The sequence below is a fragment of the Chiloscyllium punctatum genome, chromosome 5 (assembly GCF_047496795.1).
Source record: "Chiloscyllium punctatum isolate Juve2018m chromosome 5, sChiPun1.3, whole genome shotgun sequence".
NCBI classification, from domain to species: Eukaryota; Metazoa; Chordata; class Chondrichthyes; order Orectolobiformes; family Hemiscylliidae; genus Chiloscyllium; species Chiloscyllium punctatum.
The window spans coordinates 130,001,883-130,018,763 of NC_092743.1; the positions used below are offsets into that span (position 1 = coordinate 130,001,883).

Sequence of the window (16,881 nt, forward strand, 5' to 3'; positions counted from 1 at the left end):
CAAAATTGGAGGTGTAGTGGACAGCGAAGAGGGTTACCTCAGTTACAATGGGATCTTGATCAGATGGGCCAATGGGCTCAGGAGTGGCAGATGGAGTTTAATTTACATAAATGCGAGGTGCTGCATTTTGGGAAAGCAAATCTTAGCAAGACTTATACATTTAATGGTAAGGTCCTAGGAAGGGTTGTTGAACAAAGAGATCTTGGAGTGCAGGTTCATAGCTCCTTGAAAGTGGAGTCGCAGGTAGGTGGGTTAGTGAAGAAGGTGTTTGGTATGTTTTCCTTAATTGGTCAGACTATTGACTACAAGAGTTGGGAGGTCATGCTGCGGTTGTACAGGACATTGATTAGGCCACTGCAAATCTGGTCTCCTTCCTATTGGAAGGATGTTGTGAAACATGAAACAGTTCAGAAAATATTTACAAGGATATTTCCAGGGTTGGAGGATTTGAGCTATAGGGAGAGGTTGAATAGGCTGGGGCTATTTTCCCTGGAGTGTCAGAGGCTGAGGGATGACCTTATAGAGGTTTATAAAATCATGAGGGACATGAATAGGATAAATAGACAAAGTTTATTCCTTGGGGTGGGGGAGTGCAGAACTAGAGGGCATAGGTTTTGGGTGAGAAGGGACAACCTTTTCATGCAGAGGGTCGGCAGTATGGAATGAGCTGCCAGAGGAAGTGGTGGAGGCTAGTACAATTACAGCATTTAAAAGGCACCTGGATGGGTATCTGAATAGGAAGGGTTTGGAGGGATATGGACCGGGTGCTGGCAAGTGGGACTAGTTTGGGTTGGAATGTCTGGTTGGCATGGGCGAGTTGTTTCCGTGCTCTATGATTCTATGCTCCAAAAATCCCCCTCCAATTTAGCAATATCCTAACAGGGTGACCAGAACTGTACACTGTACTCCAAAAGTGGCCTCACTAATGTTCTGTTCAGCCTCAACATGACATCCAACTCCTATACTCAAAAATCTGAGCAATGAAGGCAAGCGTGCCAAATGCCTTATTAATCACCCTGTCTACCTGCGATGCAACTTTCAAAGAACCACGCACTTGAGCCCCTCAGTCTCTCTGTTCATCAACACTCCTGTGGGCCCTGTCATTAACTGCATAAGTCCTGCCCTTGGTCGTTTTACCAAAATGCAACACCTTGCATTTATCCAAATTAAACTCCATCTGCCACTCCTCAGTCCATTGGCCTAATTGATCAAAATCCCTTGGTAATCTTCGACAACTTTGTTTACTGTTGACTATACCATCACTTTTGGTGTAATCCACAAACTTATTAACCATGCCTTCTAATTTCTCATCCAAATCATTTATATAACTGACAAAGAACAGCAGACCCAGCACTGATCCCTATGGAACACCGCTGGTCACAGCCCTCCAGTTTGAAAACAACCCTTCACCACCACCCTCTGTCTCCCACCATTAAGCTAGTTTTGCATCCAAATAACAAGGTCTCCCTGAATCTCATGTGATCTAACGTTACTAATCAGCCTATCATATGGAATCTTGTCAAAAGCTTGAAATCCATGTAAGCAACGTCTACTGCTCTTCCCTCATCAATCTGTTTGGTTACGTCTTCAAAAACCTCAGTCAAGTTTGTGAGACATGATTTCTCGCACACAAAGCCATGCTGACTGTCCCTAATCAGGCCTTGCTGCTCTGAGTACCAATGGCCTGAGGTATTTCTTCCTCATCCAGCTGCAGAGCTGTCGCAGTGATGTGTTCCCCAGAATGTGGTCCCACACTTTTGAAATCTAACATTCCTGCTGAGGTGTCAGTATCTGAGCAGGTGTGGGCTGTAGGAAGCAGACTTGCAAATGCTTTCCCTGTGGCCCGAGTACACTCGTTCACATAGGCCAAGGAGTTGGCTTGTGCAGGAGCTGGCCGTCTCACCTTGGAGGTGGCTGCCACGATGGTGTGACCTATAAGATACAAGGGAGAAGGTCTCATGGCCAGTGGTTAGACGTGTTGATCAGTGAATAGTCTTACAGCTAATGTTAGAGGTGTATTGTACTGAAGTATGGTACCTTCTCTGGTGATGGGACATGGTTGTCTTCTCCTGGAATGAGGGAAAATATTGACCTGAGGGAGAAGAAATTCAGTGGCACCTCTTGAAGTGCAGGGGGGTATGCAGAGTGTTAATGGTGTGGGTGTTTGAAGAGGGCTGGTAAGAGTGTGTGAAGGGAGATGTTGCAGGTAAGAGTGCAAGTGGGATATGAGTGCAGTAGCAGAGATAGAGTGAGCATGGGGTGGCAGAAAGGTGAGTCACTTACACTGACACAGCAGAGCATTGTCTTGCTTATGCTGACCATTCCCCCGGACTGTAGAGACAGCACTGAACTGTTTGGTGGCCTCAGACCAGGTTGCTAGTGTCTGGTAGCACAACTTCGTCTGCCGGTCCTCTGGGAAGAGGAATCCTCTCCTTTGCACCATCACTCTATGAGGATTTTCAGGTCCCTGTCAGAGAATTGCAATACTATTTTCCTGTCGTCCAACACTTCTTGCAAATGCTCTTGACCAAACAGGGCTGGTAGAGAATGCCAATGCTCATATGGGGTTCATAGGAGCCTTTTAAAAAATTGCACAAGTAAAAGCCAAATTTTTCAGATGCTAAAAATAAAAAAAAACGCACAGAAAATGCTGGAGAAATTCAACAAGTCTGGTTGAATCTGTGCAAAGGGAGAAATAGAGTTGATGTTTTGCATCCAAAATCTTGAACACCAAGTGGAAGGAAGCAGATGCATAAAGCTAAGAGCTGGAAATATGTTGCTGGAAAAGCACAGCAGGTCAGGCAGCATCCAAGGAGCAGGAGAATCGACGTTTCGGGCATGACCCCTTCTTCAGGAATGAGGAAAGTGTGTCCAACAGGCTAAGATAAAAGGTAGGGAGGAGGGACTTGGGGGAGGGCGTTGGAAATGCAATAGGTGGAAGGAGGTCAAGGTGAGGGTGATAGGCCGGAGTGGGGGTAGGAGCGGAGAGGTCAGGAAGAAGATTGCAGGTTAGGAAGGCGGTGCTGAGTTTGAGGGATTTGACTGAGACAAGGTGGGGGGAGGGGAAATAAGGAAACTGGAGAAATCTGAGTTCATCCCTTGTGGTTGGAGGGTTCCTAGGTGAACTACGTTCAGACCAACAAAATTTGGACCCAACCAGGATAACCAGTACCTACAACAAATCCGAAATACTTCCGCCGAGGAACCCTCCAACCACAAGGGATGAACTCAGATTTCTCCAGTTTCCTCAGCACCGCCTTCCTAACCTGCAATCTTCTTCCTGACCTCTCCGCCCCCACCCCCACTCCAGCCTGTCACCCTCACCTTGACCTCCTTCCACCTATCGCATTTCCAACGCCCCTCCCCCAAGTCCCTCCTCCCTACCTTTTATCTTAGCCTGCTGGACACACTTTCCTCATTCCTGAAGAAGGGCTCATGCCCGAAACGTCGATTCTCCTGCTCCTTGGATGCTGCCTGACGTGCTGCGCTTTTCCAGCAAAACATTTTCAGCTCTGATCTCCAGCATCTGCAGTCCTCACTTTCTCCGCATAAAGCTAAGAGCCTCAGTGACCTCAACACTTATAAATAATGGATTTCTTGCCTTGCACAGTGCAGTGGCTCCAGAAGATTGTTGGAAGATTTCAGTGACAACTATATTTTAATTAATTCACCTCTATTGGAGGTGCTCACTGCAGTTCAGGTTGGAGAATTGCTCTCTTAAAGCCTCATGCAGATAGTCTCCTGCTAAGAACCATTCCTCCTCTTCCAGCACCTTGTCCTTATCACTTCTAAGAGGAAGATTTATTAGACCATGGAAGCAATCTGGTTTGGCACACAATTTTTATTCAATAGTAATGTACTGTCAGCACCATTAAATTCATGAATTTTGTGCAGCCTTGGGAAAACTCCAAAAATGTGTGCATTTCCAACAGCATCCAGAAGAAGGAGTTCAGCAATTAACCTACAAATGGTTCATTATCCTTTTAAGTAGTGCTGACTAGGGAATCCTAGATGGTATTCTATTTTGTGTTCAGCAACTTGACATTGAGGCATTTCAAAATGGGTAGCACTGGCATTAAGTCAGCATTGCATCCATGTTAATGTCATAACCAACCAGCTCTGCATATTGCCAGGAGCCATTAGGTTCATTGAATCAAGACAGTGTTCTATTGAAAGAGTGAATGTAAGAATCAAGAACCTGATTTTCAACATTTGGAAAAGCAATTAATGACTACAAAAAAGGGTCACCATTGAACACAGTTTACTGCTTGTACTTGTTTGAGAGTATCCTCTCCTTTACCATTTCTTAGGAAAGGAAGATTGTTCCCCTCCATGCATAAAGTTGGCTCTTAAGTGACATTAGATTTCATCCAGTCAACCCCATGGCCATCACAAATAGTGAGACTTTAAACCAAATTAAGGCCAACATTGCACCCAAAGATGGAAGCACTTTAATGCATGCCAATAGCCACTACTCAAGAAGTACCTCTGATGTCCTTTCTGCAAAACTTCACAATGCTTGCTTTTCAGAAGGAGAAGTGGATGTTTTGAGAAGACCAGGGCTAACATCTGCATTCATGGTTTCTGACTTTACTGCTTCATGGTTCACAAAACCTGGATCCTCAAGCTCTAACCTGAACAACATGTTTGACATTTCTCTCAACATAGAAAAATAATCACTGTCCAGCTTGGACAGTTATAAGTATGTGCAAAACAAAAGTTACCATTGTGGATAAAGCTTCAAATAGCAATTCAACAAAATGGAATTAAAAATCACACAACACCAAGTTATAGTCCAACAGGTTTAATTGGAAGCACACTAGCTTTCGGAGCGACGCTCCTTCACCTGATGAAAGCTAGTGTGCTTCCAATTAAACCTGTTGGACTATAACCTGGTGTTGTGTGATTTTTAACTTTGTACACCCTAGTTCAACACCGGCATCTCCAAACCACAACAAAATGGAGTCATTCTCAGTTCAAGTTTGTGCCGTGACTGATGGACACCACAAGAAATATGCATAAAAGTGAGCAGCCTGACTGCTCCTCGGACCAGCAACCCTTCTTCATTTGTATTTGCAAATAACAGATTTTGTTGACTGTATTAGCTGTGTCAACAACCTCCCGACATGCATTTTGTGCTCTGATTAAAGGGTGATCTGCACCCAGTATAATCACCATTGTTTAGTTTATCTCCTCAAACTTTTCAATCTTCAAGAGAATGCAACTATCTCATTGCCCATTTTAAAATTATATTCATTAAAGAGTTGCTTCATCACTGGATTTTACACAGCTAAGCCAAGTGTGCAACAGACCAAGCTCTCAGGGCAGGTTTTTGCAATTGAACAGGTGCCTTGAGCCAATTCAACCTCATATGCGATAACAGTATATTATGCTCCAAAGTTAGTGCTTCTGTGGACTTTCTTTTCATTTTTTTGTACAAAATTGTACAATGAAATCCAATTTCTGTACCACCAAGTTAAGTGGAATTTTAGAAGATGTGGAGAGGAACATAAATTGCAAAGTCACAATGACGAATGAAATGAGTAGCAATAAATATTATGAATGGAGTTAAATGCAGAATAGTCTAAAGCCATCCATTTGGACTTAAGGAAAATCAATCAGAGTATTTGTTTTATTACGATTCCTTGCACTGTAAGTGTTGCTGGCTGGTGTAACATTGTGGTTTGAAGGTACATGTTTCTCTGAAGTGCAGGGTATTTCTGATGACATATCCCATCATCAATCTCATCACCTTCATGAAAGAAAAATACTTTGTTCTATTAATGACCAACAATTTTATGAATATATGCCCAAAATAAGTATTTAGATACCCACTCTCTTGATAGCTTTGATCCATGTCAATGTTGGGATCACTATTTAAAGAGCCAGGAGGACATGCAAGAGGACATTCCTGCTCAGTTCTCATCTTGCTTCCCCTTCATGAAAGTTATCTTTTATGTCCCTCTCCACTATTTTCCTGGCAATTCAGCCAAGTGACAGTCAGATAAAACTCGAAGAGTAGAATCAAATATTCCAACTTTACTTAGTTGATTATAAAACTGTTCTGAAATTCAGGGAATAAAAATATTGTTAAAACTTCATTACATGTAAATATTGCTTTTCATCTGTGTTTAATTTGTTTCAGAGAAATTATAGTTAAATATAGTTTTCTTTTTTAGTGTCATTTGGAATTGGTTCAGCTGGTGCTTTTTGTTTTATTCTGACTGAATTGGTGCTGCTGGTTGACTTTGGTAATTCCTGGAATGAATCCTGGCTAAAAAAATCAGAAGAAGGTGGATCACGGTGTTGGTACTTTGGTATGTGTCATTATTCATCATTTACTTGCGGTGAATAGGTAAAGTTTAATTAAGACAAATTAACTTATTCTGAATCATAATCAGTTAGAGTATAAATTGAAATAAAATCATAGAATCCCTACTACGTGGAAACAGGTCCTTTAGCCCATTGTGTTCACACCGGCCCTCTAAAGAGCACTCAACCCAGACCCACCCCTCTACCCTACCCTTGTAATCCTGCATTTCCCATGGCTAATCCACCTAGCCTACACATCCGTGGACACTATGGGCAATTTAACATGGTCAATCCACCTAACCTACACATCTTTGGATGAGTTCCATCTAATTTCCACAAAAAGAATGCCATGCAAAAAAACCAACTCATGCTTTCAGAAAACAAAACTAAACTGAGAATCATCTTAATCTCTTCCATTGGTGCTCATTCTCAATTATGGTTATGAATGTTAGCAGAATATTCATATGGTAATAGCATTCGTTTTTCCAAGGAAAGCTGATTGACATTGAATGAGATGTTAAACTGAGATCTCTTTGCCTGTTCAGGTGATGTGAAAGATCCTGTGGCACTATTAAAGACCAAGTGAGTTCCCCTGACATTCTGGCATACATTCATTCATCAATCAGCCAACATCAAAAAGAAATTAATCGGCCATTTATCTTATTGCTCCTTACAGGATTCCGAAGTGTACAAACACGCTGTTGATTTGCCTAAAAATGAACAGTGATTACACTATACGTAATTAATTGGCTGTGAAGCACTTTGAATGTGCTATGAATGTGAAAGGCACTATATAAATGCAAGTGATTTCCTTATTATTTCCCACACATCCAAGTGAAGGTTTGCATAGGTATGCAAAGAATACTGACAATGTCGTTGGGAAATGGAATGCAGGTAACATTTAAAGGAATATGGACAATTAGAGTGAAACGTCTAAATTAATAAATCAACATACACCAGGATTATGCCAGCAAACTATCACACAGTTTCTTTTGTTTAATGAATCCTGAAATGGAGATGGTGTTGCATCAAGTGGTTATAAAAACCACACCCTTTTGCTGTTCCAAAGTATATCCCATCTGCATCATGTCTGGATGGAATTCGAGACAGGGTTGAGATCATAACTCGTCACCTTTCTTTTGTATAGTAGATGACCTCATGGGTGACAACTGCTTTTATAAGGAAATGTGTGTGCTTTTGAATAGGCAATCAATAACACAGTTAATCAGACATTCACATATCCCTGCCATTGCAACCTACTTTGGTAATAGGAGCTTCTTCCATGCATTTAATTGATCACCTCCTATGTAGTCTCACCTACCTCGTAACCCTTCATTCGTCCATCTTATACTCAGAATAAAAACAATTCAACAAACTGGCACAAATCCCTTGGAATAGTTTCCACAGAAGTGTTACACAGGAAGAAAACAAAAATAAAGCAAAAATAGGCAATGATGTATCTGACTTCACATTATTGTGCTTTTCAGACCAACTCAAATTTATGATTCAGTTGTATAATCCTACAGTGTGGAAGCAGGCTATTTGGCCTATCGTGTCCCCACCAGCCCTCTGAAGAGCATCCCATCCAGATCCATCCCATCCCTGTATTTGCCATAGCCAATTCACCTGACCTGCACATCTTTGGACTGTGGGAGGAAACCAGGGAACCTGGAGGAAACCCGCACAGACACAGGGACAATGTGCAAATTGCACATAGACAGTTTCCTGAGGCTGGATTTGAATGCAGGTCCCTGGTGCTGTGAGGCAACAGTGATAACTACTGTGCCACCCCAATCTTTCCCAACTATAGGTGCCAAGCTGCCAAGGAAGCATCCAGTTTTTAAAAACATTGGAAAATGGTTCATCAGATTTTAAAGGTTAAATTAAGCTCTGATTTTGTTCTTCCCAAGTGAGATCTTCTTACATGCATTCCATTTCACGGTAAATATCTATCAGCGGCAAGTGTGTTTGAGATCTGCTATAGTTCAGTTTATTACGTGTAGTGAACAATTTACATGGGACAAAGTAGGCTTGAAAATTAATCCCAGTATCTGAATATCTGAATCCCAAAATATGACCGATAGAATTAGGGATTGGGAGGCAAGTCATCGATTCAGTGGATGTGCAGAATTTATTGCTACCAGTGCTGGAGATGGGATACATTCATACATCTCATTAACTATTTACCCATTGAAGCCCACTCCCAGCAGGTCATTGTGATTCTGCAGGTCTCATCTGTCTTACGATTTCTCCTCGTTAAAATTGGCCATGTATTCATCATCTCTGAAAATATTTCTATGTGTTACCTTACTAATTGTCAAACTTTGAATTCAACATCTTTCAAGTTTAAGCAACTCACCCACAAGAGTTTAAGAAATGACAAACACCCAAAGAAAGAAATCAGAATCATTAATCAGTCCTATAAATATATTTCTGCCTTTCCTATGCCATATCATGACTATGGAATAATCTCAGATGACCTTGCAAAAACTCATTGACACCTGGTAGCTGATGGAAAAGCTGTCCTATGGGCTATTGAAGAGTCTATAACAGGCTTTCTCACAGAATGTTTAGAATTATAATAGATAATTAAATAACATCCTAAATTCCTGCACTTGCTACAGGGATGGATAAACTGGCCTTAGAGAACAGTATTATACAGTCAGATGCGAGGGACCCTGGAGTTCACAACTTGACTGCACTCCCATGAAGCTTCATAGCTTTAGGACAAACGTTGTCAAGAAAAATCCCATTGTCCCTTATCCTTTGCCCCCTGAGTTTTATCTGTGTTAGACATTGTTTGGAAAGAGTATAATGCAAAAGCCTCACTCCAGGCTCTTAAACTTCATCTAAGTATCTAGTGGCGCACAGAGAGCCTCAATTTAAATGTTAGTTAAGTTTGGGGAACATCTGTAAATATGGGTCTTCCTTACTGCCAAGACCTGGTGGTGGGTTTAACTTGACTCCAGGGATCCTTAACAGTATATTTAATAATTCCCATTATAGGAAAATAGCTTAAACTGTAGGCATGGTCAGATCAGCTGATAGGTGCACCATCTACATTAATTCCTGGTAGTGAAATTGCCCATTAGGAAAATCTAGCTCTAAAGTTGTGGGAGAAAGATAAAAGGGAATAGTGAATGGAGAATTTGGACACAAACATTGAGGATGCTTTATGTACGAAGAGAGCTAAAATACCCACCTTTGCATTCTTTAATACAAATGAGCCATTGTTGGTGTTCAAAATACAGAATTATTGCGAATGGCAATTTGGACAAAACAGTAGGTAAAGCTTGAAAGATTTTTACGCTTGATGCTTATTTCAGAAGAGCTGAAGGGCAAACCCCTTGTGGGATATCTGGGACATACAAAGCAATTGTTACTGTCAGATGTAAGTGATGAAGGATAAGCATTACCAATGATAATTACATGCATTCAACTTGCTCAAGGAAGGACACGCACTAGCCACAGGGGTCTCTCTATCTGAGCACTTATTCCTTTCTAACATCTGGATGTACTGGATGCACATTTAGCAGAAGGCTACAACTATCTCTAGCAAATGCCTCCTGGTGGGGGTCTTGAACGAACTGTTCCAAATTAAGGAGGTGGCCCTCAGCAATTTTTGATTCATATTCTGTAGGGAAGGCATAAGATATAAGACTGCTAAATGTGATAAAATGAAGTCTTACTGATCAATGTGCTGAAAATTCTTTTGAGACTTTGTTCTGCTGAAAATGACCCCACATATATTTTATCGTGAAAGAATCTTAAATATTCAAAAGAGGTGGTAGAGTAGACTTTGCATTCTCATTTAATATTCCTCCTTAGCAATGTAGGTAATAATTGGTTCCTGAAGTAACTAAAATGCTCCGAGACATTTAAAATCTGTTCCTATTAGGTGGAAACTGAAGGGGAAATGATGGGCATTTACTGTCTGGAACAAGAAGCTGAGCGAACAATTCAGAGTAATGTCCATCTCTGATTCACATGAACATATGTTGCTTCATATTTACTTGAAATGGAGCAGACAGACTGCAAAATCCAGATGAGAAATAGTCCGGTATCAATGGAAAACAAAATCATGAGATGATAGATTTAAAATTATAAATGTAGAATGAATGCATGTTCCCTTTGAATAACTAACTCAATAAAAGTATCGCGGGGTGTGTTAATGAAGTAGACTTACTCCTTCAAGAATGATGAGTTCTTAACTGCACCCTATCTTCCTTCATTTCTACAGAAACCATTGATTAATGTTGAAGCTTGCTTCCATTAGCTATTGTAACACTCCCAAAGTGACTACTATTCATGATTTTTTTCCCATATAACTCCCTTTATTCATTGGTACTGTTACTTTGAAATTGTTTATTGTTTTTCCAAATTCATCCAGGAATAATCTTTCAAGTGAATGTACATAATGGTGTGGAGCTGGGAATCTAAACTTTTGTTTTATGATCTGGATGGAGCCCCAAGGGCTACAGAGACTTTAAATGCATGCTTTTATTCATTTGCAACCACCTCCAGCTGCTGTAAAATCTCGTTTCCTCGTTCAGAATTTGTGCGGTCCTGTGACAAAGGACCTGGAGCCTTTTGAATGTTGTGAGTCTACAAAATTCACACAAGCAGAATAGCACATAATAACAACTAACAGAGATAGAATTTAGTTCCTTGTGCTTTGAAGGCTGGATTCCCGGGGCTTGGGGCTACATATTGGACATCTTGGTTTGGATGATTGAAATAAACTCTTCGACTGAGAGTTGTTTATTTGGAAATTTCTACCAGTGATCCTCCTCATGGATTGATGAAACACCCAGGCAAATTTGAGGTTTGATGACATGGTACCAAACATGTAGTGCAGAGATACCTATTAAGCAGGGTTTTTTTTGTCTGTGTTTAAACAGAGATTCTGTAATTTAATCATTAAGTTGTGTTGTGTGCAAGTTTGCATACTGGGCAAAATGTAGAGAAAGTGTTCTCTTGCAACTGCTTGTGCCAACAATATTGTTTACTAGGCATTGCAAAGTTCTATGAAGGGCATATTGAGGAGTAGAACCTAATCAGAGAATAGAATCAAACTGTTAAAGCCAGTGAGAGGAAACAGAGAATGACTAACCTGGAAAAATGACGCAATGGAAAGGAACTTCAAGAGAATATAATGTAGCAAAGTACCAGAAGAAACCTTTCAAATAAACAGAGTGATTACAAAAAAGAGATTGGGGAAACTGAATTACACAATCTGGGTTGCTGAAATGTTCATATTTCCATCCCAAACTAAATAACGTTCTGATCACCTGATCAACTTCTGACATTTTGACTACTTTGTTAAATTTGAGGAGATTTCTTCTTTGCCTCCATAACAAAATTATTTTCCAAGCACATTTCCAGTTTGATAGTTGTATCTGCCATTGTTTTTTTCTTAAGTTACATTAGTTCATTAATGAAATTCATCCATAACTATTTTTTGTTCCATTGCTGACATTTTATTTTTCAAGCTAATTTTCTTCAACGAGAAGCCAATCTTTTTTCAGAGGATACAATTGGCAGTGTCACACCAAATGATAATTCTTCAGTACAAGCTCACCCTCGAAAATTGGCATTTGTAGGTTAATTCGCTCTGGGGCATCACAACTAAGTTAAGTCTATGCTTAAACCAGTTAGACTGAGCTGGGATTGGTATCTTGGTGATTTTTGTAGTTATAGCTATGGATAAGCATTCAGAACAAAAGCTGGGGATGGATAAGGTGAAGGCTGTATAGAAGTCAAGGTGAAAGTCTCAGACAATACAGCAGTTGGGATAAAGGCAGACAGGTTGGGAGAGGGAGGGTCATAGAGCATAAAATATAGAACATAGAACACTACAGCACAGTATGGGCCCTTCAGCCCTTGATATTCCACTGACCTGCGAAATCAATCTGAAGCCATATAATTTCAAATTTATCTTTATATATTTTCCAAACCATACACTATTCCATCATCATTCATATGTTTATCCAATGACCATTTAAATGCCCTTAAAGTTGATGAATCTACTGTTGTTGCAGGCAGGGCGTTCCACACCTTTACTATTCTCTGACTAAAGAACCTATATCTGCCATCTGTCCTATATCTATCACCCCTCAATTTAAAGCTATGTCCCCTCATGGGAGCTATCACCATCCGAAGAAAACGATTCTCACTGTCCACCTATCTAATCCTCTGGTCATCTTGAATGTCTGTATTAAGTCACCTCTTAACCTTCTTCTCTCTAACGAAAACAGCCTCAAGTCTTTCAGCCTTTCCTCATAAGGCCTTCCCATCCATATAGGCAATATCCTGGTAAATCTCCTCTGCACACTTTCCAACGCTTCCACATCATTCCTATAACGCGGCAACCAGAACTCTATGAAATGCTCCAAGTGCAGCCGCACCAGAGTTGTGTACAGCTGTGACATGACCTCGTGGCTCCGAAACTCAATCCCTCTGCCAATAAAAGTTAACACATCGTACGCCTTCTTAACAGCCCTATCAACCTGGGTGGCAACTTTCAGGGATCTATGAACATGGACACAGAGATCTCTCTGCTCATCCACACTACCAAGAACCTTGCATTAGCCCAGTACTCTGTATTCCTGTTATTCCTTCCAAAGTGAATCACCTCACACTTTTCTGCATTAAACTGCATTTGCCACCTCTCACCCCAACCCTGCAGCTTATCTATGCATTTAAAGGTAATATTGCGTCAGCAAATTAGATCCATAGGAATATAAAGTACAGCAATAAAAAATGGCCTTTTTATCTGCATTCATTCATAATAAGATAGATTAATTAGCATCACAAACAGAAATAAATAGTTTAAATCTAATTTCAAAGATATGGTTTGGAAAATACATAAAGATAAAGTTGAAATGATATGTGAACCAATTTTCTTACTTTTTTCTTCCCAGAAAATACCGTGAATGGAAATCTGAAGAAAAAGAGACATTATCCCATGATATCAGGTCACTTGCCCCTTCAGATTAGACAGGAATTTCAGGGATTTTCCAAGGGAAGCAGAATACCTATACTGGTAAGGGTAGAGGTTAATGGCTCTCATAGACGGGGTGTGAGACAGCATTCTTTCTCCCATTATTTTTTATTACTGGAGAATCAAAAAAGTGGTTCTAGAATCCACACTGTAGGAGGGATGTGATAGCACTGGAGAGGGTACAGAGGAGACATACCAGGGTGTTGCCTAGGCTGGAGAGTTTCACCTGTGCAGAAATTGGACAGACTGGGGTTGGTATCCTAACAGCAGAGGAGATTGAGGGGGACATGACTGAGATATATAAAATTATGAGGAATACAGAGAGGGTAGATAAGACAAAACCTTTTCCCTTTATGGATGGACCAGAGGTGTAGATTTAAGGCAGAGGGTTTAGAGAAGATGTGAGGAAAAGCTTTTTCACCCAGAGAATGGCGGGTATTTGGAACTCACTGCCTGTAAGGCAGCTATAAATCCTCATAACATTAAAGAAGTTTTTAGATGATCACTTGCAACGCCAAGACATATCTGGCGAAGGGCCAAGTGCTAGAAAATGAGACTGGAATAGTATGGTGGTTGTTTTTGACCAGTGCAGGCTTAATGGGACAAAGGACTTTTTCCTGTGCTGTAGACCTCTATGACTCAATGACAAAGGTCAAAGGACCCAAGGTAAATCTCGGTTTTTCAAGAAACAAGGGGAAAACACACATTATGGCATTTAAAGAAAGTAAGGGTAAAAACTACAAGACTGGGGAATGATTAGAAAGTGAAGAGCATGCTTTGGAGGGAAGCCACTGGAAGATGGCAAGACAACATGGATGACAGGGGTTTCAGATGAATGTTTCAGAATTGTGGAAGAGCTGCAAATTATACTGGAGATCAGGAAATCAGCATGGATGTATTGGAGAAATTAGATTTTGGGGTGATAACGAACTTACATTTCTGTAATACCTTTAACATGAAGGCACTTTGTTGAGCCTTAAGCCTGGATTTTCCGTCCTCATTGGGAGCACAGAGTCAGGAGATATCAGGGCCCCATAAACCTGTAAACTGCCCTGGAAATCCTGCTTCTTGTTCCAGGTGAGCGGGGAGCCTATCCTTACAACTCCATTCCCAGGAACATACTGATTATTCTCTGCTGAACTCTCACCAGCTTAATCGCATCCTATAGCAGGGTGACCAGAATTACACACAGTGCTGCAGACGAGGCCCCACCAATACTCTGTACAACCTCAGCATAATGTCCTGACTCCTATACTCCAAGGTCTGAGCATGAAGGCACGCATGCCTTCTTAAGCACCCTGTCTACCTGTGATGCAAATTTCAAAGAATTATGTAGCTGAACCTTTTAAGTTTAACTTTAATTTTAGCCGTTTAATTCCTTATAAAAATAAACATTTGTATTCATAATCACATTTCAAGTCAATTGTTTAATCAATTAGACTGTCTATTGAATTGCAAAGAGACAGGCATCTTCTTGTGCTAATGATAGGTTGGAAATCAGTCATGCTGCACTAATTCTACAATGATAAATATCAGATTTATGTCAACAAAGAATAAGATAACACTGCAGATTTTTCAAATATTTAAAGTGAAAGACTTAAATACCATGACAGCTCTGTTGACAGTTCCCTTGATTGCTCCATTGAGTTTATTCACCTTTTAGGCACATTCATCTCTATTTTTGGAAGTGCTAAAGGGCATATGTTCCTTGCAAAGAGAGTCTTGTGAGGCAGCACAGGGGCTTCGTGGGAAGCATTGCTGCATTACAGTATGAGGGACCTTGGTTTAATTCCACCCTCAGGCGACTGTCTGTGTGGAGTTTGCACATTCCCCCTGTGTTTACGTGGGTTTCCTTCGGGTGCTCCGGTTTCCTCCCAGAGTCCAAAGATGTGCAGGTTAGGTGGATTGGTAATGTTAAATTGTCCATAGTGTCTCAGGATGTGCAGGCGAGGTGGGTTAGCCATGGGAGATGCAGGAATAGGGTAGGGGGGTGGGATACTCTTCAGAGGGTCGCTGTGGACTTGATGGACTGAATGGCCTGCTTCCACATTGTAGGGATTCTATTATCTTTCCTAAAAAGCAGCTGACCTTTTCTGAAGGTATCCCAGGAACATATTGAAAACTATACTTTATGCTCCAAAAGGTTACCCTATCTCTCCAAAGAAACTCCAGAAAGTTGAGAACTCCTTTTCATAGGTCAAATGCCACTAATGGCATCCACTAATTGCAATTAGATCTTACTAAAGACAGTTCAGTACAAAAAACAGCCCCCCCCACTACAACGTCCCACCCTGGGGAAATGGCAGGGCTGAGATCAGGGATAGGACTTCCAGGTTTAGGCATCTGGCATCATTTTAGCCTAACCAGGGAACCTCTGCCTGCATGAAATTTCAAGTCATAATCTAAAAACAATCTAAAGAGTGAATTTGGAAGTGAAAGAGTGGCTCAGAAGAAAAGTCTGATAGGAAATGTTTTGCATTTGGACAGAGTATATAAAAAGTAGTGAATGGAGTACATAGGAAAGTATCACAACTATCATATGTGACTTTAATTTACACTCAAATTCAATGATTCAGATAGCAATGTTAGCCTGGAAAATGAGATCAAAGACTGTATTCAGGACAGTTTTTTATAGCAGTACATTTTTGAGTCACCTAATAAGCCAACTAATCTAGATCTGTTGGTGATCAATGAGACAGATTCATCAATAAGACACAGTGAGGACTGCAGATGTGGAGATCAGAGTCAAGAGTGTGGTGTTGGAAAAGGACAGCAGGTCAGGCAGCATCCAAGGAGCAGGAGAATCGATGTTTTGGGCATAAGCCCTTCATCAATAACCTCATGGGGAAAGAGGCTTTAGGTGACATTGTTTGTAGCATGCTAGAATTTCATGTTCAGTTTGAAGGGAGAAGCGTGAGTCTGAGACAAATGCTTTAAACATGAATAAGGAGATTTAGAAGGATTTGAAGAGAGAGCCAGCGAAAGTGAAGTACATAGAGGTACATAGAACATTACCGCACAGTACAGGCCCTTCAGCCCTCGATGTTGCGCCGCCCTGTCATACTAATCTGAAGCCCATCTGCCTGTCCAATGACGACTTAAATGCACTTAAACTTGGCAAATCTACTACCGTTGCAGGCAAAGCATTCCATACCCTCACTACTCTTTGAGTAAAGAAACTACCTCTGACATCTGTCTTATACCTATCTCCCCTCACTTTAAATTTGTGTCCCCTCATATTTGCCGTCCCCATACTTGGAAAAAGGCTCTCCCTGTCCACCCTATCTAACCCTCTGATTATCTTGCATGTCTCTATTAAGTCACCTCTCAACCTTCTTCTCTCTAACGAGAACAGCCTCAAGGCCCTCAGCCTTTCCTCGTAAGACATTCCTTCCATACCAGGCAACATCCTAGTAAATTTCCTCTGCACCCTTTCCAAAGCTTCCACATCCTTCTTATAATGCGGTGACCAGAACTGTACACAATACTCCAAGTGTGGCCGCACCAGAGCTTTGTACAGCAGCAGCATAACCTTATGGTTCTGGAACTCAATCCCTCTATTAACA

General features: G+C 41.0%; 1 protein-coding gene across 4 annotated transcripts in view; it reads left to right on the plus strand.

Annotated features, from left to right (window-relative positions):
• LOC140477438 (serine incorporator 1-like) overlaps positions 1 to 16,881 on the plus strand; it is a 90,000-nt gene that overhangs the window by 22,855 nt on the left and 50,264 nt on the right. For 3 of the 4 annotated variants that reach the window (XM_072571341.1, XM_072571345.1, XM_072571342.1), the window contains exon 5: positions 6,180 to 6,317. The exons of the other annotated variant lie outside the window; for it this stretch is intronic. In XM_072571341.1, coding sequence (XP_072427442.1) covers positions 6,180 to 6,317 — 138 coding nt within the window. The remainder of the gene's footprint in view (positions 1 to 6,179; positions 6,318 to 16,881) is intronic. 4 annotated transcript variants of the gene reach the window in all.